This window comes from Bos grunniens, chromosome 7, assembly GCF_055505025.1.
Source record: "Bos grunniens cultivar Pamir isolate PY7600 chromosome 7, Bosgru_T2T1.0, whole genome shotgun sequence".
NCBI classification, from domain to species: domain Eukaryota; kingdom Metazoa; phylum Chordata; class Mammalia; order Artiodactyla; family Bovidae; genus Bos; species Bos grunniens.
Window position 1 is genome coordinate 2878281 of NC_141171.1, and position 22301 is coordinate 2900581.

Sequence of the window (22301 nt, forward strand, 5' to 3'; positions counted from 1 at the left end):
CAGGATGGGTGGAGGACGTGCCATGATGCAGACCAGAGCATGTGTGACAGTGCAATCCTCTCCATATTGCTAAGTTGCAGGTTGCAAGAGCCTGGTTCCATCCAGGCCTCTTTTCTTCTCAGAGTTCATCTGTCCTACTTACACCTTTTCCTGTTGTCTAATGGCCTACTCATCTACACCCAGAGTCCAAACCATGCTCTCCCAGCTCACAACTTACACGCAACAACGCAACAGACAACTCTCCTGAGAGAATGGCCAGGAGGCACCTTCCAGCCATGACAACCAATGCCCCACTGACACCCCTCATTTGTGCTTCCCATCCCAGGTAAGGCATCAATCACGTGTTGCCCACATCTGGGCACACTGCAGGCCTTCCCTGCCTTCACCAGGTCCCACGTCATTCACCTTACACATTCCTGTCCTGACCCCACTGGACCCCACTCTCCTGACTCAGATCTCTTAGACCCCAGTGGATTCCAGCCTTGACCTTCTAACCCTGCCCCCTAGCCCTCCAACCTGCAGTCCACTCTTCCATCCCAATTCCAGGCAGAGCACGAGCTTCACAAGTTACAGCTGATCACGGCTCATCCTGACTACACCCTGCTGTGGCCTGAATCACATCCCTCAAAAATTCATACGTTGGAGCCCTAACCCCAGGGCACAGAATGGAGATGTATCTGAAGAGGTAACTGAGGTGAACAAGCTCAATGGGGTGGAACCTAACCCAACATGACTGGTTTCCTTATAAAAAGAAGATATTATGACACAGATGCACAGAGAGGGATGACCATGTGAGGGCATGGAAAGAAGACAGCCGTCTACACGCCAAGGAGAGAGGTCTCAAGACAAACCAGCCCTGCCACATCCTGACCTCAGACTTCCCGCTTCTAGGGCTGGGAGGAAACCATTTTCTGAGGTTTAAGCCACTACGATACTGTTAAGTCATTTAGATTTTGGTGCCAGGAGTGGGCTGCTACTGTAACAAATACCTAAAATTATGGAATTCTCTTTGGAACTGGTGATGGGTGGAAACTGGGAGAGTTCTGAGGTGCATGTTAGATAAATCTAGATCACTTGAAGAGATTTCCAGTAGAAATATGGATTCTAAAGGTGCTCCTGGTGAGGCCTCATATGGAAATGTGTTGTTGGAAACTGGAAGAAAGGCAATCCTTCTATAAAGCAGTGAAGGATTTGGCTGAATTGTGTGTCCCAGAGTTTTATGGAAGGCAGAACTTACAAGTGAACTTGGGTATTTTTAGCTGAGGTAATTCGTAAGTCAAGCATTGAAGGCAGAATGACAGCTCCTTGTTCATGGTAAAATGTAAGAGAAAAGAGTTATATTGAAGAAGGAAGTATTTAAACAAAGAGAAACCAAACATGGATACTTTAGAAATTTTTCAGCCCACTGAAATTTCAAAAAAAAAAAAAAGAGAAGAGAGAGAACACCTGTTCTAGAGAGAATACTGTGTGGCTGGAAATCATCTGGTAAAGAGATTTTTAAGTGTGTCTCGGATCCAATCGGCCATCTTAGAAAAGCCAGGAACAGAAATGGAATCACTCAGGAGGCTGTGTGGAAGACTCTCTTGTCTGAAATCTTGGACTGCTGTGAATTATAAAGGAGACCAACAAGGCTTCTGAGAACTTTGTATCAGCAGAAACAATGCCAGCCATGACAATCAGACTCAGAAGGGACAGGATGGAAGATGGGATGTCTACCGGGTGGGCCAATATAGCTATGCAGCTGGGACATGTACTATCCTTCACAGTTGGGAATAACCCCAAAGGCAATTCAGAAGTCAGCAAGGCTGCCACAGCATCCATGGTCCCAGAGGGCCACCTCTGTCCAGGGCCCAGAAGACAGGGCTTTGAGCCAGAGGATCATTCTCTAATCTTGAAAATCTCACAGAATTTGTCTCTAGTAGGTGCCAGATCTCTGTGGAACCAGGGGCCTCTTTCTTCTTTCCTACTTCTTTCTTTTGCAGTGGGGACATCTACCCCATGCCTGTTTCACTGAAGTATTTTGGAAGCACACAACTTGTCTGATGTTTCAAGTTTACAACTGCAGAGGAATTCTGCCTCAGGATGAATCATACCTCCAATCTCACACACACTTGATTTAGATGAGATTTAGATTAGACTTTGGATTTAGCCTGACCCTAAAATAGGCTAAAATTTTGGGGTTTGGGGTAAATGTACTCTGCATGTCAGAACATGCATTTTTAGAGCAAGAAAACGAGTATTATGGACTGAATCATTTTGCTTTTCAGTCGCTCAGTCATGTCCAACTCTTTGCGACTCCATGAACTATAGCAGTCTTCCCTGTCCATCACCAACTCTCAGAGCTTGCTCAAACTCATGTTCATCAAGTCAGTGATGCCATCCAACCATCTCATCCTCTGTCGCCCCCTTCTCCTCCTGCCCTCAAACTCTCCCAGCATCAGGGTCTTTTCCAATGAGTCAGCTCTTCGCATCAGGTGGCCAAAGTATTGGAACTTCAGCTTCAGCATCAGTCCTTCCAATGGACATTCAGGAGTGATTTCCTTTAGGATTGACTGGTTTAATCTCCTTGCAGTTCAAGGGGCTCTCAAGAATCTCCTCCAAAATTACAGTTCAAAAGCATTAACTCTCCGGTGCTCAGCTTTCTTTATGGTCCAAATCTTTATGGACTGAATCATGTCTCCCCGCAAATTTATATACTAAAGTCTTAGTCTCAGGAACTAAGAATGTGAATTTATTTGGAAGTAAGGTTTTTGTAGAGGTAATTAGGGTAGAATGGAGTTACCAGGAGAGTGACTAATTCAATTTGACTTATAAGTATTGTTATAAGAAGAGAAGATTAGAATACAGCAGACGCAGAAGGGTGACCAGGTGCAGACAAAGAGCGAGCGTGGCTATCTACAAGCCAAAGGGGGAGGTCTCCCGCAGACACCTGGATCTTGGACTTCCAGCCTCCACGACTACGAAACAATGAATGTGTGTTGTGAGTCACCCGTATGTGGTATTCGTTACGCAGCCCAGGTTTTCTGAGACAGAGCTCTTTAGAGGCTTCACAAAAGCTCCAAGGTCAGTCAAATGCTGTCTGATTAGCGCAGCACCGGAGGGCTTGGGCTGGCCGCCACCTGCTCGCTGCACTCCCAAACACTGCGCCTCAGTCCTCGGGGCAGCTCTGTCACCCGCATGAACGGCCCCGCTGCACACCTGGGCTCCAGAGCCCACACACACCCTCAGCCTCAGCCGTGGCTGAGGGCAGCGCTCTAAACCATACTGCCTGTTTGCTGGTGCCTCCCTGAGGGTGTCCTTGCATTGGGCACCCCTGGGGTCTGTACCCACAAGGCCTAGACACAGTTGGCCAGTGTTTCTGTGAAGTGGGTTCTAACTCTGAGACAGCAGTAACACGGGGAGAGCACATCACACATGGCAGAGAGGAGTCACGAACGTGGCCACGTGCAGTCTTCACCCTGGACATCTGTGTGGCCGAGGTGCCCTCCTGCCCACACACACACCACAGAGTCCACGCCCCCCAGGTCACGGATCTCCAGCTCACACGCGGCCCCGTTCTGCCCTGGGCTCACTATGTCTGTGTATTTGAGGAGCTCAGGCCCCTTCCTCCACTCCACAGGGGCTGCCTTGCTCAGCTCACAATGCAGGGTGGCTGTGGCCCCTTCTGTGGCTTTTTTGTTCTAGAGGTGTTTTGTGAAACTGGTGGGCAGGACTGGTCACAAAGATAGACAGGCCATCACACGGGGTGAACACACAGAGAAGACACGAGGTGAAGAGAGCAGCGGGAACACAACACCCAAGAGGACACGGGCCACACACAGGCTGGGCCGAGGACACGCCGTGCCTGGGGCTGCCCCCAGCGCAGCCCTTCAGTGGACTTCCCAGGCCCCTGCCTTGGCATCCAACTGACAGGCAGGGCTGGGAGCATCAGTGACATGGACACCATGAGATTCTCTGGAGAACTGCTGGGAAGGAAGTGACAAGATGGAGCAAACAACACGGACGCCAACAGGACGAGAGAACAGCGTCAGTGCTGACACAAATGGGGGGAAGTGGATTAACTGCTGGTTTCCTGTGGTTCACACATCAGCACAGGAAGGCCAAAGAGGTTCCACAGTCTTCTGGAAACAGGCGGTGTTGAGACAGGGAGGGAACACAGAGGGAGTACGAAGGACGCCGTGAGTCAGTAACCACACACCAAACACAGCTCTGCGTGGCCACACGCGGTCTTTACCCCTGACGGCCAGCGTGGCTGAGGTCTTCTCCTGCCCACACATGCACAAGTACTCCCCAGCATCCTCCACGGTCAGGTCACGGATCTCCAGCTCACACACGGCTCCCTCCTGCCTCAGGCTCACTCTGGCCCCGGCTCTGAGGGTCTCGGGCCCCTTCTTCCACTCCACGGGGGCCGCCTTGCTCAGCTCACAGCGCAGCTTGGCTGTGGCCCCTTCTGTGGCCTCTTCCTTCTTCAAACCTTTTGTGAACTTGGCAGGCAGGGCTGGAGATGGTCAGAAAGACACAAACACTGTCACACTTTCTGAACACAGAGTCAACAGATGTGAACAGTGCACAGAAGACATAAAACGCAACTGGACTTGGCCCACCTGCTGGGGTGCCAGCACACACTGCGACTGTGACTTTAAAAGGTCCAGCTGTACATGTGCCACGGGACAGACACGGGATAGACACGGGACAGACACGGGACAGACACGGGACATGACAGGGAGAACAGAACAATTATGGGAGGAAAAGGAGCAGGATAGTGCATTAGCGAGGTGGGAAAGGGAACTGAGAGCAGAGAGACGAAGGGTAGCCACCAAATGCCAGTCCACATGATCACACGTGGTCTTTACCCCTGACGGCCAGCGTGGCTGAGGTCTTCTCCTGCCCACACATGCACAAGTACTCCCCAGCATCCTCCACGGTCAGGTCACAGATCTCCAGCTCACACAGGGCCCCGTCCTGCCTCAGGCTCACTCTGTCCCCGGCTCTGAGGGTCTCGGGCCCCTTCCTCCACTCCACGGGGGCCGCCTTGCTCAGCTCACAGCGCAGTATGGCTGTGGCCCCTTCCACGGCTTCTTCCTTCTTCAGACCTTTTGTGAACTTGGCAGGCAGGGCTGCAGATGGTCAGAAACACACAAACACTATAATGCTCTCTGAACCCACAGGTTAGATAGGTCCTGGACATCACAGAGAAGACACAACACCCAACTGGACACAGGTCACAGGCTGGTGCCCCAGGCTCACACACTGGACTGCGGCCCCTCAGCCTAGTCCGTTCAGTGTGCCTGGGACCCCTTCCACAGACTCCTCAGGCCTCACGTCTGCGCATCTGGTGGCAGGGCAGGAGAGGTTAGAAGGTTGGAGGACGTCCGATCCTCCAGAGGTCACTGGGGGACAGGACGTGACAGGATGGACTGGAAGACGCAGATGCCAACGGGACACAGGACGGAACCGGCAGTGACACGAGGGGTGGGAAGCAGCTCAGAGGTTGGTTCCTTGTGATTCACACAACAGCCCAGGAAGGAGGAAGGAAATCCACGGAGTTATGGGAAGAAGGGGGCTTCCCCGGTGGCTCAATGGTAAAAAATAAGCCTGCCATGCAGGAGACACAGGAGACACAGGTTTGATCCCTGGGTCGGGAAGATTCCCTGGAGGAGGGCATGGCAACCCACTCCAGTATTCTTGCCTTGAGGATCACATGGACAGAGGAGCCTGCTGGGCTAAAGTCCATAAGATCACTAAAGGATCACAAAGGATCACTAACGAGACACAACTGAAGTGACTAAGCCCAGCACAGCACTGCACGTGGGGAAACGGTGATGCTGAGACGAGGAGGGAAGGTGGGGTGAGTTCAAGATGCCTGAGTCAGTAACTGGACACCAAACCCAGCTCTGCTTGGCCACACGTGGTCTTTACCCCTGATGGCGAGCGTGGCTGAGGTCTTCTCCTGCCCGCACATGCAGGAATACTCCCCAGCATCCTCCACGGTCAGCTCACGGATCTCCAGCTCACACAGGGCTCCCTCCTGCCTCAGGCTCACTCTGGCCCCGGCTCTGAGGGTCTCGGGCCCCTTCTTCCACTCCACAGGGGCCGCCTTGCTCAGCTCACAGCGCAGTATGGCTGTGGCCCCTTCCACAGCCTCTTCCTTTTTCAGACCTTTTGTGAACTTGGCAGGCAGGGCTGGAGGTGGTCAGAAAGACACAAGCATATCACGCGTCCTGAACTCACAGAAGCAACAGGATACAGAGAGTACACAGAGACACAAAACCCAACTGGACCTGGCCCACCTGCTGGGGTGCCAGCACACACTGTGACTATCGCTTTAAAAGGTCCAGCGGTACATGTGCCACGGAACAGACACGGGACAGACACGGGACATGACAGGGAGAACGGAATAATCATGGAAAGATAAGGAGCAGACTAGTGAGTCAGCAAGGTAGAAACGGGAACTGAGAGCAGAGAAATGATTACGTTGTTCTTCAGTGATTAAATTGTGTCCAACTCTTTGCACTCGCGTGGACTGCAGCATGCCAGGCTTCCCTGTCCTTCCCCATCTCCTGGAGATTTCTCAAATTCATGTCCATTGAGTGGGTGAGGCCATCCAACCATCTCATCCTCTGTCATCCCTCTCTCCTCCTGCCTTTCATATTTCCCACATCAGGGTCTTTTCCAACGAGTCTGCTCTTTGCATCAGGTGGCCAAAGTGCTGGAGCCTCAGATGAGCAGCCACCAAACGCCAGTCCATGTGGTCACATGCAGTCCTCATCCCTGACAACGAGCCTGGCCAAAGACCTCTCCTGCCCACACACACTCCCCTGCAACCATTATAGGCGAGCCATGATCTCCAGCTCACACGCTGCCCCGTCCTGCCCCAGGCAGTCTTATTTCCATCTCAAGGGCTTCGGTCCAATCCTCCAGTCCTCGTGGACCACCGTGCTCAGCTCACAGCACAGTATGCTCGTGCTCCCTTCCGTGGCCTCTGCATGGTTCAGACCCTTTGTGAGCTTGGCAGGCAGGGCTGAGGAGGGCTACGAAGTCCCTGAGAACATCAGACTCTCAGGGTAACTCGCTCCAGGACACAAAACCCCACAAACTGCAAAAGACCACAGCACGAACAAGTAAAGAGATGCACAGATGGTGAGGGAGGCAAATGTCCCGGAGGGAACAGCGGACACAGCACTGGACACTGACATCTACTGAACGAGGAACCCGGAGCCAACAGACATCTGCAGAGACCCAGGTGCAAAGATTCAAAAAGGCACAGAATCCTACAGTGGAGCCAGTGACACAGAGACCACACGCAAACACGAAGCCACAGGTCCCTGGGGCCTCTCACGGTCTTTACCCCTGACGGTGAGCGTGGCTGAGGTCCTTTCCTGCCCGCACACGCAGGAGTACTCCCCAGCATCCTCCACGGTCAGCTCACGGATCTCCATCTCACACACGACTCCCTCCTGCCTCAGGCTCACTCTGTCCCCGGCTCTGAGGGTCTCAGGCCCCTTCCTCCACTCCACGGCGGCTGCCTTGCTCAGCTCACAGAGCAGCTTGGCTGTGGCCCGTTCCAAGGCCTCTTCCTTCTTTAGACCCTTGATGAACTTAGCAGGCAGGGCTGGAGGTGGTCAGAAAGACACAAACACTATCACACTTTCTGAACACACAGAGTCAACAGGATGTGAACAATGCACAGAAGACATAAAACCCAACTGGACCTGGCCCACTTGCTGGGGTGCCAGCACACACAGCGACTGTGACTTTAAAAGGTCCAGCTGTACATGTGCCACGGAACAGACACGGGACAGACACGTGGGAGGAAAAGGAGCAGACTAGTGAGTCAGCAAGGTAGAAACGGGAACTGAGAGCAGAGACAAAGGGCAGACGCCAAATGCCAGTCCATGTGGTCACACGTGGTCTTTACCCCTGACGGCGAGCGTGGCTGAGGTCTTCTCCTGCCCGCACATGCAGGAGTACTCCCCAGCATCCTCCACAGTCAGCCCATGGATCTCCAGCTCACACACGGCCCCGTCCTGCCTCAGGCTCACTCTGTCCCCGGCTCTGAGGGTCTCGGGCCCCTTCCTCCACTCCACGGGGGCTGCCTTGCTCAGCTCACAGCGCAGCTTGGCTGTGGCCCCTTCTACGGCCTCTTCCTTCTTTAGACCCTTCGTGAACTTGGCAGGCAGGGCTGGAGGTGGTCAGAAAGACACAAGCATATCACGTGTCCTGAACTCACAGAAGCAACAGGATACAGAGAGTACACAGAGACACAAAACCCAACTGGACCTGGCCCACCTGCTGGGGTGCCAGCACACACTGTGACTGTGACTTTAAAAGGTCCAGCAGTACATGTGCCACGGAACAGACACGGGACATGACAGGGAGAACGGAATAATCATGGAAAGATAAGGAGCAGACTAGTGAGTCAGCAAGGTAGAAACGGGAACTGAGAGCAGAGAGATGATTCTGTTGTTGTTCAGTGATTAAATTGTGTCCAACTCTTTGGAACCCCGTGGACCGCAGCACGCCAGGCAGCCCTGTCCTTCCCCATCTCCTGGAGTTTTCTCAAAATCATATCCATTGAGTGGGTGAGGCCATCCAACCATCTCGTCCCCTGTCATCCCTCTCTCCTCCTGCCTTTCATATTTCCCACATCAGGGTCTTTTCCGAGTCCGCTCTTTGCATCAGGTGGCCAAAGTGCTGGAGCCTCAGATGAGCAGCCACCAAACGCCAGTCCATGTGGTCACATGCAGTCCTCATCCCTGACAACGAGCCTGGCCAAAGACCTCTCCTGCCCACACACTCTCCCCTGCAACCATTATAGGCGAGCCATGATCTCTAGCTCACACGCTGCCCCGTCCTGACCCAGGCACAGTCTTATTTCCATCTCAAGGGCTTCGGTCCAATCCTCCAGTCCTCATGGACAGTCCTCATGTACCATCTTGCTCAGCTCACAGCACAGTATGGCCGTGCTCCCTTCTGCGGCCTCTGCATGGTTCAGACCCTTTGTAGGCTTGGCAGGCAGGGCTGAGGAGGGCTACGAAGTCCCTGAGAACATCAGACTCTCAGGGTAACTCGCTCCAGGACACAAAACCCCACAAACTGCAAAAGACCACAGCACGAACAAGTAAAGAGATGCACAGATGGTGAGGGAGGCAAATGTCCCAGAGGGAACAGAGGACACAGCACTGGACACTGCCATCTACTGAACGAGGAACCTGGAGCCAACAGACATCTGCAGGGACCCAGGTGCAAAGATTCAAAAAGGCACAGAATCCTACAGTGGAGCCAGTGACACAGAGACCACACACAAACACGAAGCCACAGGTCCCTGGGGCCTCTCACGGTCTTTACCCCTGACGGTGAGCGTGGCTGAGGTCCTCTCCTGCCCGCACACGCAGGAGTACTCCCCAGCATCCTCCACGGTCAGATCACGGATCTCCAGCTCACACACGGCTCCCTCCTGCTTCAGGCTCACTCTGTCCCTGGCTCTGAGGGTGTCGGGCCCCTTCCTCCACTCCACGGGGGCTGCCTTGCTCAGCTCACAGCGCAGCTTGGCTGTGGCCCCTTCTACGGCCTCTTCCTTCTTTAGACCCTTCATGAACTTGGCAGGCAGGGCTGGAGGTGGTCAGAAAGACACAAGCATATCACGCGTCCTGAACTCACAGAAGCAACAGGATACAGAGAGTACACAAGAGACACAAAACCCAACTGGACCTGGCCCACCTGCTGGGGTGCCAGCACACACTGTGACTGTGACTTTAAAAGGTCCAGCGGTACATGTGCCACGGAACAGACACGGGACAGACACGGGACATGACAGGGAGAACGGAATAATCATGGAAAGATAAGGAGCAGACTAGTGAGTCAGCAAGGTAGAAACGGGAACTGAGAGCAGAGAGACGCTTATGTTGTTCTTCAGTGATTAAATTGTGTCCAACTCTTTGCACTCGCGTGGACTGCAGCATGCCAGGCAGCCCTGTCCTTCCCCATCTCCTGGAGTTTTCTCAAATTCATGTCCATTGAGTGGGTGAGGCCATCCAACCATCTCATCCTCTGTCATCCCTCTCTCCTCCTGCCTTTCATATTTCCCACATCAGGGTCTTTTCCAACGAGTCTGCTCTTTGCATCAGGTGGCCAAAGTGCTGGAGCCTCAGATGAGCAGCCACCAAACGCCAGTCCATGTGGTCACATGCAGTCCTCACTCCTGACAACGAGCCTGGCCAAAGACCTCTCCTGCCCACACACACTCCCCTGCAACCATTATAGGCGAGCCATGATCTCTAGCTCACACGGTGCCCCGTCCTGCCCCAGGCAGTCTTATTTCCATCTCAAGGGCTTCGGTCCAATCCTCCAGTCCTCGTGGACCATCTTGCTCAGCTCACAGCACAGTATGGCCGTGCTCCCTTCCGTGGCCTCTGCATGGTTCAGACCCTTTGTGAGCTTGGCAGGCAGGGCTGAGGAGGGCTACGAAGTCCCTGAGAACATCAGACTCTCAGGGTAACTCGCTCCAGGACACAAAACCCCACAAACTGCAAAAGACCACAGCACGAACAAGTAAAGAGATGCACAGATGGTGAGGGAGGCAAATGTCCCGGAGGGAACAGCGGACACAGCACTGGACACTGCCATCTACTGAACGAGGAACCTGGAGCCAACAGACATCTGCAGGGACCCAGGTGCAAAGATTCAAAAAGGCACAGAATCCTACAGTGGAGCCAGAGACCACACGCAAACACGAAGCCACAGGTCCCTGGGGCCTCTCACGGTCTTTACCCCTGACGGTGAGCATGGCTGAAGTCCTCTCCTGCCCGCACACGCAGGAGTACTCCCCAGCATCCTCCACGGTCAGATCACGGATCTCCAGCTCACACACGGCTCCCTCCTGCTTCAGGCTCACTCTGGCCCCGGCTCTGAGGGTCTCGGGCCCCTTCTTCCACTCCACGGGGGCCGCCTTGCTCAGCTCACAGCGCAGCGTGACCGTGGTCCCTTCTGTGGCCTCCTCCTTCCTCAGGCCCTTTGCGAACTTGGTGGGCAGGGCTGGGCAGGGTCAGAGTGACAAGGGAAACATCAGACTCTCTGGAAAATGTAGAGGGATCAGAATGTGGACACTTGACAATGCAACAGTCACACGTTGGAGCAAATGAGGAATAAAAGCCTAGACCTGTAGACATATGGGCAGATAGCAGTGCTTGGGGAGGGGCAGTGTGTGCAGAGCACAGACAAACCAGCAAGGAAACAGAGTCCTCAGGGAGGACCTCATGGCATGGACAGAACATGGAAATGGCCACAGTGCCCGCAGAAAGTGATGATAAATTGGAACGGATGTCCTCCAGCATCTTCCATGGCCCAGCTTACACCACACCATGGCCATGGCCCCCTCCAGGCTTCATTCTTTAGTGACTTTATGATCTTGAGGGGTATAGCTGGGAACGGAGACACAAAGAGAGCTATCTAAACTATCCCACGTGTCTACCCCAGGATACCCGCCTTGTCAGCTCCTACTGCTGCTGGGGCCAGAGCCCGGGGCTGACAGGGCCAGGAGCACCACGGCCAGAAGGGGAGCACAGCCACCCCACTCCTGCCCTGTCGCCCTGGAGTAGGTGTCCCTGCGATCTGCACGTTCTGAGAAGCCACTCTCTTGGACTGCTTGTAGCTGGTCAGCTTGAGCGCTCTGCAGGCGTGCTCAGTCGCTTCAGTCGTGTTCGACTGTTTGCGACCCCATGGACTATGGCCCGCTGGGCTCCTTGTCCATGGCATTTCCAAGGGAAGAATACTGGAGTGGGTGGGATCAAACCTGAGTCTCATGTCTCCAGCACTGGCAGGCAGATTCTTTACCACGAGCGCCATTGGGCTCTCTGGTCCTCGGCCCTTGGCGGTGCTTCCTCCCTGCAGTGGAAGCTGCTCCTGACTGTGTGACAGCCTCCGAGCCCACACCCCTTGTGGTCTCCTGGTGAGTCTGAACAGCGTGGGTACCAGCGTCTCTGTGCTAGAGATGCTATGCTTCACTCACGAAGTTCATCCATGAAGATGGCATCGTGGCCTGACCTCTCCCCAGAGATCTGAGCATGTGTGTTCACAACGGCCCTGCCAGCCTCTGGATCCTCTTCTTTACTGTCCCACCTTGTCTCATGAGTACAGCCCAACAGGGCCCACGATGTGAGGCCTCTGAGCACCTGCAGAGCTGTCCCTGTTGCTCTGGGAGGTCACGTCACACCTTGACAGAACCCCTCCTGTGGCCGCTGTCTACAGTCAGCTCACCCACCACAGATGCCAGACACTGACCCCAGTCCAGCATGGGTGCCCAGCTGCCCTCCTGGACCTGGCTCTGCTCCCCAGTGTAGCTTCCCGTCCCTGCTTCCTCTGCCCGCCGTGGTCAAGCACTGTCCACACCTAGTTCTCCTGCACTCCACTCTCCACCCAGACCTCACCTCCTGGCTTACCTCCACCTCACCCTCCACAGCAGCCAACTCTCACTCTCACTTCACTTTTGCTTCAAACGCCGCCGCACCTCCACACCGAGGTGTCACCTCCACATCACCTCCACATCACCTCCAGCACGTCTCCACCTCCCCCACACCCCGAGCTCACTTCCCATAACAACCAGACGCTGGACGGAAGCCCCGAGGCCCTCCCATCACGCTCGCTCACAGACTACCCTCTCACCACCCCTTCAACATCTCACCCTCAAGGGCCATGCTCTCATCTACTTCCCAGCTTCTCTCCTGTCACGCTCCCTCGAGAGGGGACTATAATTCTGTTCTCTCCCTATGTGGCTGCCCGCCTCCTCTTTCTCAGACACGAGCCCCTGAGGAGAGTGAGGACCTCAACCTCTGCTCGTTATCTGAGGTGGGCCTCAGAGAAGGGAGGGAGACTGTGGAGACTCCTGCCGCAAGAATGTGGGAGATGTGCAGAGACATGAAGGACTGCAGACAGACAGGGCAGAGCTGGAGGACACGCTAAAGCCCGCAGACACGAAGCTGCTGCTCCACAGGCCACACGCGGTCTTTACCCCTGATGGCGAGCGTGGCTGAGGTCCTCTCCTGCCCACACATGCACGAGTACTCCCCAGCATCCTCCACGGTCAGCCCACGGATCTCCAGCTCACACACGGCTCCCTCCTGCCTCAGGCTCACTCTGTCCCCGGCTCTGAGGGTCTCAGGCCCCTTCCTCCACTCCACGGGGGCCGCCTTGCTCAGCTCACAGCACAGCGTGACTGTGGCCCCTTCCGTGGCCTCTTCCTTCTTCAGACCTTTTGTGAAGCTGGCAGGCAGGGCTGGAGATGGTCAGAAAGACACAAACACTATCACACTTTCTGAACACACAGAAGCAACAGGATGTGAACAGTGCACAGAAGACATAAAACCCAACTGGACTTGGCCCACCTGCTGGGGTGCCAGCACACCCTGTGACTGTGACCTTAAAAGGTCCAGCTGTACATGTGCCACGGAACAGACACAGAACAGACACAGGACATGACAGGGAGAACAGAACAATTATGGGAGGAAAAGGAGCAGGATAGTGCATTAGCGAGGTGGGAAAGGGAACTGAGAGCAGAGAGACAAAGGGCAGCCGCCAAATGCCAGTCCATGTGGTCACACACGGTCTTTACCCCTGACGGCCAGCGTGGCTGAGGTCTTCTCCTGCCTGCACACACATGAATATTCTCCAGCATCCTCCACGGTCAGCTCACGGATCTCCAGCTCACACACGGCTCCCTCCTGCCTCAGGCTCACTCTGGCCCCGGCTCTGAGGGTCTCGGGCCCCTTCCTCCACTCCACGGGGGCCGCCTTGCTCAGCTCACAGCGCAGTATGGCTGTGGCCCCTTCCACGGCCTCTTCCTTCTTCAGACCCTTTGTGAACTTGGCAGGCAGGGCTGGAAATAGAAAGACACAAACACTATAATGCTCTCTGAACCCACAGGTTAGATAGGTCCTGGACATCACAGAGAAGACGCAACACCCAACTGGACACAGGTCACAGGCTGGTGCCCCAGGCTCACACACTGGACTGCGGCCCCTCAGCCCAGTCCGTTCAGTGTGCCTGGGACCCCTTCCACAGACTCCTCAGGCCTCACGTCTGCGAATCTGGTGGCAGGGCAGGAGAGGTTAGAAGGTGTGGAGGACATTCGATCCTCCAGAGGTCACTGGGGGACAGGACGTGACAGGATGGAGTGAAAAACGCAGACGCCAACGGGACACAGGACGGAACCGGCAGTAACACGAGGGGTGGGAAGCAGCTCAGAGGCGTGTTTCTCGTGGTTCACACAACAGCCCAGGAAGGAGGAAGGAAATCCACGAAGTTATGGGAAGAGGGTAAGGCTGAGATGAGGAGGGAAGGTGGGATGAATGCAGGGAGATGCCATGAAGTTAATAACTGGACACCAAAACTCAGCTCTGCTTGGCCACACATAGTCCTTACCCCTGATGGTGAGTGTGGCCGAGGTCCTCTCCTGCCCGCACACACACAAATACTCCCCAGCATCCTCCACGGTCAGGTCACGGATCTCCAGCTCACACACGGCTCCCTCCTGCCTCAGGCTCACTCTGGCCCCGGCTCTGAGAGTCTCCGGCCCCTTCCTCCACTCCACGGGGGCCGCCTTGCTCAGCTCACAGTGCAGCGTGACTGTGGTCCCTTCTGTGGCCTCCTTGCTTCTCAGTCTTCTTGTGAACTCAGCAGGCAAAGCTGAGGACAGAGAGACACGAATATCAGAGTCTTGGGAGAACTCTGAAGGCAGGATGTGACAAGACAGAGAAAAAGGCATAAGCTCCCACAGGACACAGGACAGAACCTGCAGTGACCCGAGAGGTGGGAAGCAGCTCAGAGGCTGGTTTCTTGTGGTCCATACAACAGCCCAGGGAGGAGGAAGGAGTTCTGGGGAGTTATGGGAAGAGGGTGACGCTGAGACGAGGAGGGAAGGTGGGATGAGTGCAGGGAGACGACACGAAGTCAGTGACGACACCAAACCCAGCTCCGCCTGGCCACATGCGGTCTTTACCCCTGACGGTGAGCGTGGCTGAGGTCTTCTCCTGCCCACACACACATGAATATTCTCCAGCATCCTCGGCGGTCAGCTCACGGATCTCCAGCTCACACACGGCCCCGTCCTGCCTCAGGCTCACTCTGTCCCCGGCTCTGAGGGTTTCGGGCCCCTTCTTCCACTCCACGGGGGCTTCCTTGCTGAGCTCACAGCGGAATGTGGCTGTGGTCCCTTCCGTGACCTCCTTGCTTCTCAGTCTTCCTATGAACTCAGCAGGCAGAGCTGCAACAAGGTCCAATGGACACATCACCTTCATCCTCCCCCGAAGGATGAAAGGGGTGGTGTGGGACTGCGGAGTGTCACGTGGGCAGGGTGGCTGAGATGCTTACCCTTGACGGTGAGCCTGGCCGACGTCCTCTGGTCCCCAAAACTGCAGAAGTACTGCCCGCTGTCCTGAGGCCGCAGGTCTCGGACCACCAGCTCCAGCACAGTCCCGTCCTGACGCAAGCTGTACTTGCCTCCAGGCTGCAGGAGCTCATCCCCACGCCGCCACTCCACAGGCCTGACCACAGACGACAGCACGCAGCGCAGCGTGGCAGCGCCCCCCTCCAGCACCTCCAGGTCCTTCAGGCCCTCTCGGAATTGCACTGGCCGAGCTGTGGACGGGCATGAGCTCCGTCAGCACAGCCCGCACGGCTGAGGATGGTGGAGGGCAGCAACCGGCAGAGGCAGGCAGGCCCACCTCGCTGTCTGCACTGGGGGCTGGGGATGGGGCCCCGAGAACGCTGCCTGTCCAGGAGGGTGAGCCGAACAGCATGGAGCAGAGAAGGGTGGGGCGTTATGGGGTACATTTAATGCCCCGAATTCACCTGCTGGCGCCCTAACCCTCAGGACCAAAGAATGGAGGCATATTTGGAGATAGGGGTCTTGAAAGAGATGATTGAGTTAAATGAGGTCAGTAGAATGGGTCTTACTCCCATATTATCGGTGTCCTTACAAGCAATGGAAATAAGCACAGAGACACACATAGAGGGATGACCAGGTGAAGACACAGGGAAAAGATGGCCATCGATACGCCAAGCAGAAAGGCCTCGAGGGAAACCAGGCCGGCAACACCTTGATCTCAGACTTCTGGTCTCCAAACCTAGGAGACAACAAATGTCTGTCTTTTAAGCCACCCAGTCTGTGATATTTGGTAGCCAGACCAAGCCAACTGAGATGGAGACGAGCCAAGTCAAGAGAAGGCAGACACAGCAGTGTAAGCACACAAGAGAGTCAGCAATGAAGTTAAAAAAAAGAGAAAAAAAGACTGCTGGTCAGAAGACCAAGAGAGGGTGAGAGAGACTTTCAGGAGCAGAAGAAACCCAGAGACAGGGCAGACAGCGGGCAGAGTGAGATGGATGAACTGCTGAAGATACAGGTGGATGGAAGGAGCCTTAGGACACCCCGCACCCACACAAAGAGGACAGAGCGTGTCCTGGAGTCCCCCTTGCCCCGAGCGAGGTGAGAGACGTGTCAGGGGTGGCTGGAGGCTGCCCAGCGCCCCTCTCCCGGGGCTCACCGTGGACCCTGACAATGGAGCTGCTCCAAGCGCCCGCAGCCTCACACTTGTAGCGCCCGCTGTCCTGCAGGGTGGTCTCAGTGATGACCAGCTGGGCCCGGCGGCCCTCATAGGTCAGCTGGCACCGGGCCGATGGCCGCAGGGGCTTCCCATCCTTGGTCCAGCACACAGGGCTGTCTGAGACGGAAGTCTCACAGACCAGGGTCAGATCCTCCCCCTCCGTGACTGTGGCATCCGTGAGCCCCTGGGAGAAAACACTTGGCTTCTCTGCAGAGAGAGAGGGATGCGTAAGACTGTTGGGGGCTCCTGCAGGAGAAGCCCCAGGTCTTGCTATACACCAGCAACACTCCTAGTCAGTGCCCACCCGCCGCTACGCCCCCATTCTGGGCTGCAGACAGGACTGCTGGGAGAACAGGATGGGCTCTGTGTGGCCCCGCCCCCACACTGACCTTGGGTTCACCTCTGCATACCATGGACAACAACATGTCTTCAGACAGCACCACTCAGCCCTGAGATCCAAGGCTCCAGCCCAAGGGAAGCCTACGGTGCCTTCCTTCTCTGGGAGCCCCAGGGCCTCACCCAGGAGATGGCCAAGCCACTGCCCTGAGGTTGCACGCTCAGCCGTACGGACTGGTCCCTACCATGCACTGGGCCTGGCCCTGCAACCTACCTGTGACCTGCAAGGCAGCTGAGGTTCTCTGGTCACCTGCCTCAAAATGGACGGTGCCCGAGTCCTTGAGCGCCAGCTGCCGCAGGGTGAGCACGTGGTACCCGCCGGGCTGAGCCTCAATCTCATTGAGTTCATTGGCAGACAGGGGCGTTTTGTCCAAGAACCAGTGGACAGGCTTGTAGTCGGCAGGGGAGATACGGCAGCAGAAGGTGGCCGAGGAGCCCTCCTGCACCTCCACGTCCTCCAAGTCCTCTATGATGAGCACTTTCTGGCCTGCAGAGACACAGACAGGCATGTCAGGGACCCCTGGACTGCTGCCAAGGGAAACGGGGTGCTCCCCAAGGCCGGATCTGGGGTAGGCTCTCAGCAGGGAGCGAGCAAATGACTCTAACAAAAAGACATTAAGTCAGTCTGAGCTGAACGGCCCAAAAGCATTTGTTTTAGGCCCAGCAGTGAGCCCTCAATCCACCTTTTGGGGCTTTCTGCAGAGCACACATGCTGACCCACAGCACAGCCCCTCCATCAAGCTGTGCTCCGTAACGTCTACACCCGTGGTCCCTGCCATAGAAATCACTTAATGCCATTCAATTTTGTATTAACAGATGTGTGGGGGGAAAAAAGAGCCATGCGGCTACGATAACATTTAAATTGAATGATTTGGAGGACTGACAACATGAATTTCTAGAAAAAAAAATTTCTTTTGCTGCTGTCTTAGGTATGGTGAAGACTTAAGAAGTCCTAAGTACTGATTGGCTGCCAGATTCCTTCTGCATTCACAGGTGTCTTGAAGCTATTGCATACCAGAAACCATAGATGGCACATCTGTTCTTGCTGTTGTTCAGTCCCTAAGTCACATCTGACTCTTTGTGACCCCGTGGACCGCAGCACAGCAGGCTCCTCTGTCCTCTACCGTCTTCCTGAGTTTGCTCAAATTCACATCCATTGAGTCAGTGACGCTATCTAACCATTTCATCTTCTGCCACCCCCTTCTCCTTTAGCCTTCAATCTTCCCTCAGCATCAGGGTCTTTTCCAGTGAGTCGGCTCTTCACATCAAGTGGCCAAATACTAGGGCTTTGGCTTCAGCATCAGTCCTTCCAATGAATATTTAGAGTTGATTTCCTTTAGGATGGACTGGTTTGATCTTCCTGCGGTCCAAGGGACTCTCAGGAGTCTTCTTCAGCACAATTAAAAAGCACCATTCTCCAGCGCTCACCCATCTTAATGGTCCAGCTCTCACATCCGTACATGACCAGTGGAGAAACATAGCTCTGACTGTGTGGACTTTGGCAGCAAAGTGATGTCTCTGCTTTTTAATATGCTGTCTAGGTTTGTCATTGGAGAAGGCAATGGCAACCCACTCCAGTGTTCTTACCTAGAGAATCCCAGGGACGGGAGCCTGGTGGGCTGCCGTCTATGGGGTCGCACAGAGTTGGACACGACTGAAGCGACTTAGCAGCAGTAGCAGCAACAGGTTTCTCATAGCTTTCCTTCCAAGGAGCAAGCGTCTTTTAATCTCACGGCTGAAGTCACTGTCCACAGTGGTTTTGGAGCCCAAGAAAAGAAAATCTATCACTTTTCCCCCTTCTATTATTTGCCATGAAGTGATGGGACCTGATGCCATGATCTTAGTTTTGAATGTTGAGTTCTAAGCCAGATTTTTCAAACTCCTCTTTCACCCTTATCAAGAGGCTCTTTAGTTCCTCTTCCCTTTCTGCCATTAGAGGGGTGTCATCTGCATATCTGAGCTTATCGATACTTCTCCCAGCAATCTTGATTCCAGCTTGTGCTTCTTCCAGCCTGGAATTGCACATGATGTACTCTGCATATAAGCTAAATAAGCAGGGTGACAATATCCAATGCACTCCTTTCCCAATTTTGAACCAGTTCATTGTTCCATGTCCCGTTTTAACTGCAGCTTCTTGACCTGCATACAGGTTTCTCAGGAGACAGGTATGGTTGTCTGGTATTCCCATCTCTTAAAGAATTTTCCACAGTTTGTTGTGATCCACATAATCAAAGGCTTTAGCGTAGTCAATGAAGCAGAAGTAGATGTTTTTCTGTAATTTTCTTGCTTTCTCTATGATTCAGCAAATGTTGGCAATTTGATCTCTGGTTCCTGTGCCTTTTCTAAACCCAGATTGTACATCTGGAAGTTCTTAGTTCACATACTGCTGAAGCCTGGCTTGAAGGACTTTGAGCATAACCTTACTGCTTCTGCTGTTTAGTCGCTTCAGTTGTGTCTGACTCTGTGCGACTCTATGGACTGCATCCCGCCAGGCTCCTCTGTCTATGGGGATTCTCCAGGCAAGAGTACTAGAGAGGGTTGCCTTGCCCTCCTCCAGGGGATCTTTGTGACCCAGGGATCGAACCCAGGTCTCCTGCATTGCAGGCAGATTCTTTACCATTGAGGCACCAGGGGAGCCCAGTGTGAAATGAGGGCAACTGTATAGTAGTTTGAACATTCTTTGGCATTGCTCTTCTTTGGGATTGGAATGAAAACTGATCTTTTCTAGTCTTGTGCCCACTGCTGAGTTTTCCAAATTTGCTGACCTACTGAGCATAGCACTTTGGCAACATGAGATGGCGCATCAGGAGGGTGATTTATTCAAAAGGAGACAGGCACTGACCTCCTTATCTTTGTGTGTCAGTTGTGATTCATGAACTGACACACAAGGAGGAGGCTTTGGCAGGAATCATCAGCCTGGCACAGCCTGTGTTCTGGATTTGTCCAAAGACTATATGTTGCTATTACGGTACACTCACTTGTATAACTGTGTTAGTCGCTCAGTCGTGCCCTACTCTTTGCGACCCCAAGGACCGCAGCCCGCCAGGCAGGCTTCTCTGTCCATGGGACTTTCCAAGCAAGGATACTGGAATGGGTTGCCATTTCCCTCTCAAGGGGATCTTCCTAACACAGGGATCAAACCCAGGTCTCCTGTACTGCAGGCAGATTCTTTACAGACTGAGCTACCAGGGAAGCCCCACTTTTATAACGCATATGTTTATTTATTTACCATCTATTTAGCTACATTAGGTCTTAGCATGGGGGCTTCAGTAATTGTGGCAGGCAGACTTAGCTGCTCCAAGGCATGTGGGATTTTAGTTCCCTGAGCAGGGATTGAACCCACATTCCCTGCACTGCAAGGCAGATTCTCAACCACTGTACCACCAAGGAAGTCTGGACACTTGCTTTAATTGCCCTTTTTAAGCATTAACATTCCCTTTAGATTAGACAGCTGTGATTCCATTGCACCAATGAAATGTTTTCACTGAGCTCAGTGGATTCACTGTATTTCACTGAAAAAGAGGAAAAAAATCCAGAGTGGGGCTTCTTTGTTATTTTCTATGGACAGATCCCGGGAAGGACCTACAGCTGACTTCACCCTGACGCCAGCCCTGGGATCAGCAGGGCTAGGCTCAACCTGGCCCTGACACCTACTTGCCCTGCAACCCTGGAGCAGCCAATAAGCCGCAGTGAAGCCCCGGTTTCCTTATCAGTGAAGTAGGAGAATGACAACCCTCATCCTGCCGGCCCGGTGAAAACTGCTGTTCAAACCTGAAGACATTCCTGAGCCAGTGACTCTCCACAGGGGTGGAGGAGGTACATTCATGTGTAAGTACGTGCAGAGCCCATGTGTGAACACATGCTGGAAGGGCTCCAGAAACATTCACCCGGCAAACAAATGCACACGTAGACGAGGGCTGCCAGCTCACTGATACCAGGCCCAGCGACAAGACCACCCAGGGCAAGCCTCCTGGAGAGGGGAAACCGAGGCTGAGTTAGTCCAGGGCCAGGCAGAGCTCTGATCTCTGCTGCTGCTGCTGCTAAGGTGCTTCAGTCGTGTCCGACTCTGTGCAACCCCATAGACGGCAGCCCACCAGGCTCCCCCGTCCCTGGGATTCTCCAGGCAAGAACACTGGAGTGGGTTGCCATTTCCTTCTCCCATGCATGAAAGTGAAAAGTGAAAGTGAAGTCGCTCAGTCATGTCCGACTCTCAGCGACCCCATGGACTGCATCCCACCAGGCTCCTCCATCCGTGGGATTTTCCAGGCAACAGTACTGGAGTGGGGTGCCATTGACTGCCCACCTACAAATCTACTTTAGACAAAGCTTACACCTGGGCACACCACAGGCTCTGAAATCAGTGGGCAAATGCGAGCAACAGCACGGTGCCCAGGCCTAACCTTTCACCAGGAGCCGCGCCTGGGACTGGGCCTGGCCAATGTCACAGGTGTAGGTGTCACTGTCTGCCTTCTCCAGGGCGCTGATGGTGAGCCGCAAGGTCAGGCCCTCCTGGCTGGGCGCGTGCTTCCCCGAGGCCTGCAGCTCCGTGAGGCCCTTGCGCCAGGCCACGGAGACCGCGGGGCGCTCCGTCTTGCAGGTGAACGTGGCTGTGCCCTTTTCCTCCACGTGCAGGTCAGCCAACGGCTCCGTGAACCAGTTTGCCTTTTCTGGTGGAGGGGCAAGAATGAATGTGAGGGTGAGGCCTGTGCAGATGCCATGCAGGCCCTCAGGATGGGAAATCATTCCCATCACAGGTGGTTCTCCTGGCCCACCCACAGACCCTCAGGGACCTGGGTGAGTCCCTTATCTGCTGGGTGCCTCTCCCTTCCTAACTGGGACAGAACGGCTCCCAGGGGGCAGCCCCAGGCTCTCACGGGGTTTACCTTCCACTTGGAGACTGGCTGTGCTTTTGGAAGACTCCGTCTCACATGTGTATTTGCCCGAGTCTTTGAGTGTGGCTGCATGGATGACCAGCGAGGCCCGAGTGCCTTCAGTGAGCAGGTCATACTTCTGACTCTTGCGGATGGCCTTCCCATCCTTCAACCAGCGCACCGGGGTCCCCTCCCGTGACAGCTCACACCTCAGCACCACATCCTCACCCAGCATGGCCTGCTGGTCTTCCAGTGGCTTCATAATGTCAACTGACCTCTCTGAAAAGAACAGATATGGTGCCTGATAAGGCCTGGCCATAGCTCCACCCATGACCATGGCCCTAGCCATGCCTGGGGTTAAGACAAAGCAAGCGTTCAAGAGCTACCAAGCTCTGGAGGTTGAGACCACAGAACCCACAGCTCTAAAACTTCCAACTCT

The 22301-nt window shown here is 54.4% G+C and overlaps 1 protein-coding gene across 41 annotated transcripts in view; it reads right to left on the reverse strand.

The window, feature by feature from the left end:
• OBSCN (obscurin, cytoskeletal calmodulin and titin-interacting RhoGEF) overlaps positions 1 to 22301 on the reverse strand; it is a 239778-nt gene that overhangs the window by 70529 nt on the left and 146948 nt on the right. For 25 of the 41 annotated variants that reach the window (XM_086407940.1, XM_086407931.1, XM_086407941.1 and 22 more), the window contains 16 exons: positions 21875 to 22141; positions 21392 to 21658; positions 17206 to 17478; positions 16536 to 16802; positions 15364 to 15630; positions 14993 to 15256; positions 14416 to 14679; positions 13607 to 13870; positions 13007 to 13270; positions 10771 to 11034; positions 9349 to 9612; positions 7919 to 8182; positions 7349 to 7612; positions 5920 to 6183; positions 4854 to 5117; positions 4235 to 4498 (listed from right to left, as the gene is read on the reverse strand). In XM_086407940.1, the coding sequence (XP_086264066.1) occupies positions 4235 to 4498; positions 4854 to 5117; positions 5920 to 6183; positions 7349 to 7612; positions 7919 to 8182; positions 9349 to 9612; positions 10771 to 11034; positions 13007 to 13270; positions 13607 to 13870; positions 14416 to 14679; positions 14993 to 15256; positions 15364 to 15630; positions 16536 to 16802; positions 17206 to 17478; positions 21392 to 21658; positions 21875 to 22141 (4245 nt within the window). The remainder of the gene's footprint in view (positions 1 to 4234; positions 4499 to 4853; positions 5118 to 5919; positions 6184 to 7348; positions 7613 to 7918; positions 8183 to 9348; positions 9613 to 10770; positions 11035 to 13006; positions 13271 to 13606; positions 13871 to 14415; positions 14680 to 14992; positions 15257 to 15363; positions 15631 to 16535; positions 16803 to 17205; positions 17479 to 21391; positions 21659 to 21874; positions 22142 to 22301) is intronic. The other 16 variants (XM_086407951.1, XM_086407945.1, XM_086407925.1 and 13 more) reach the window with 15 other exon arrangements.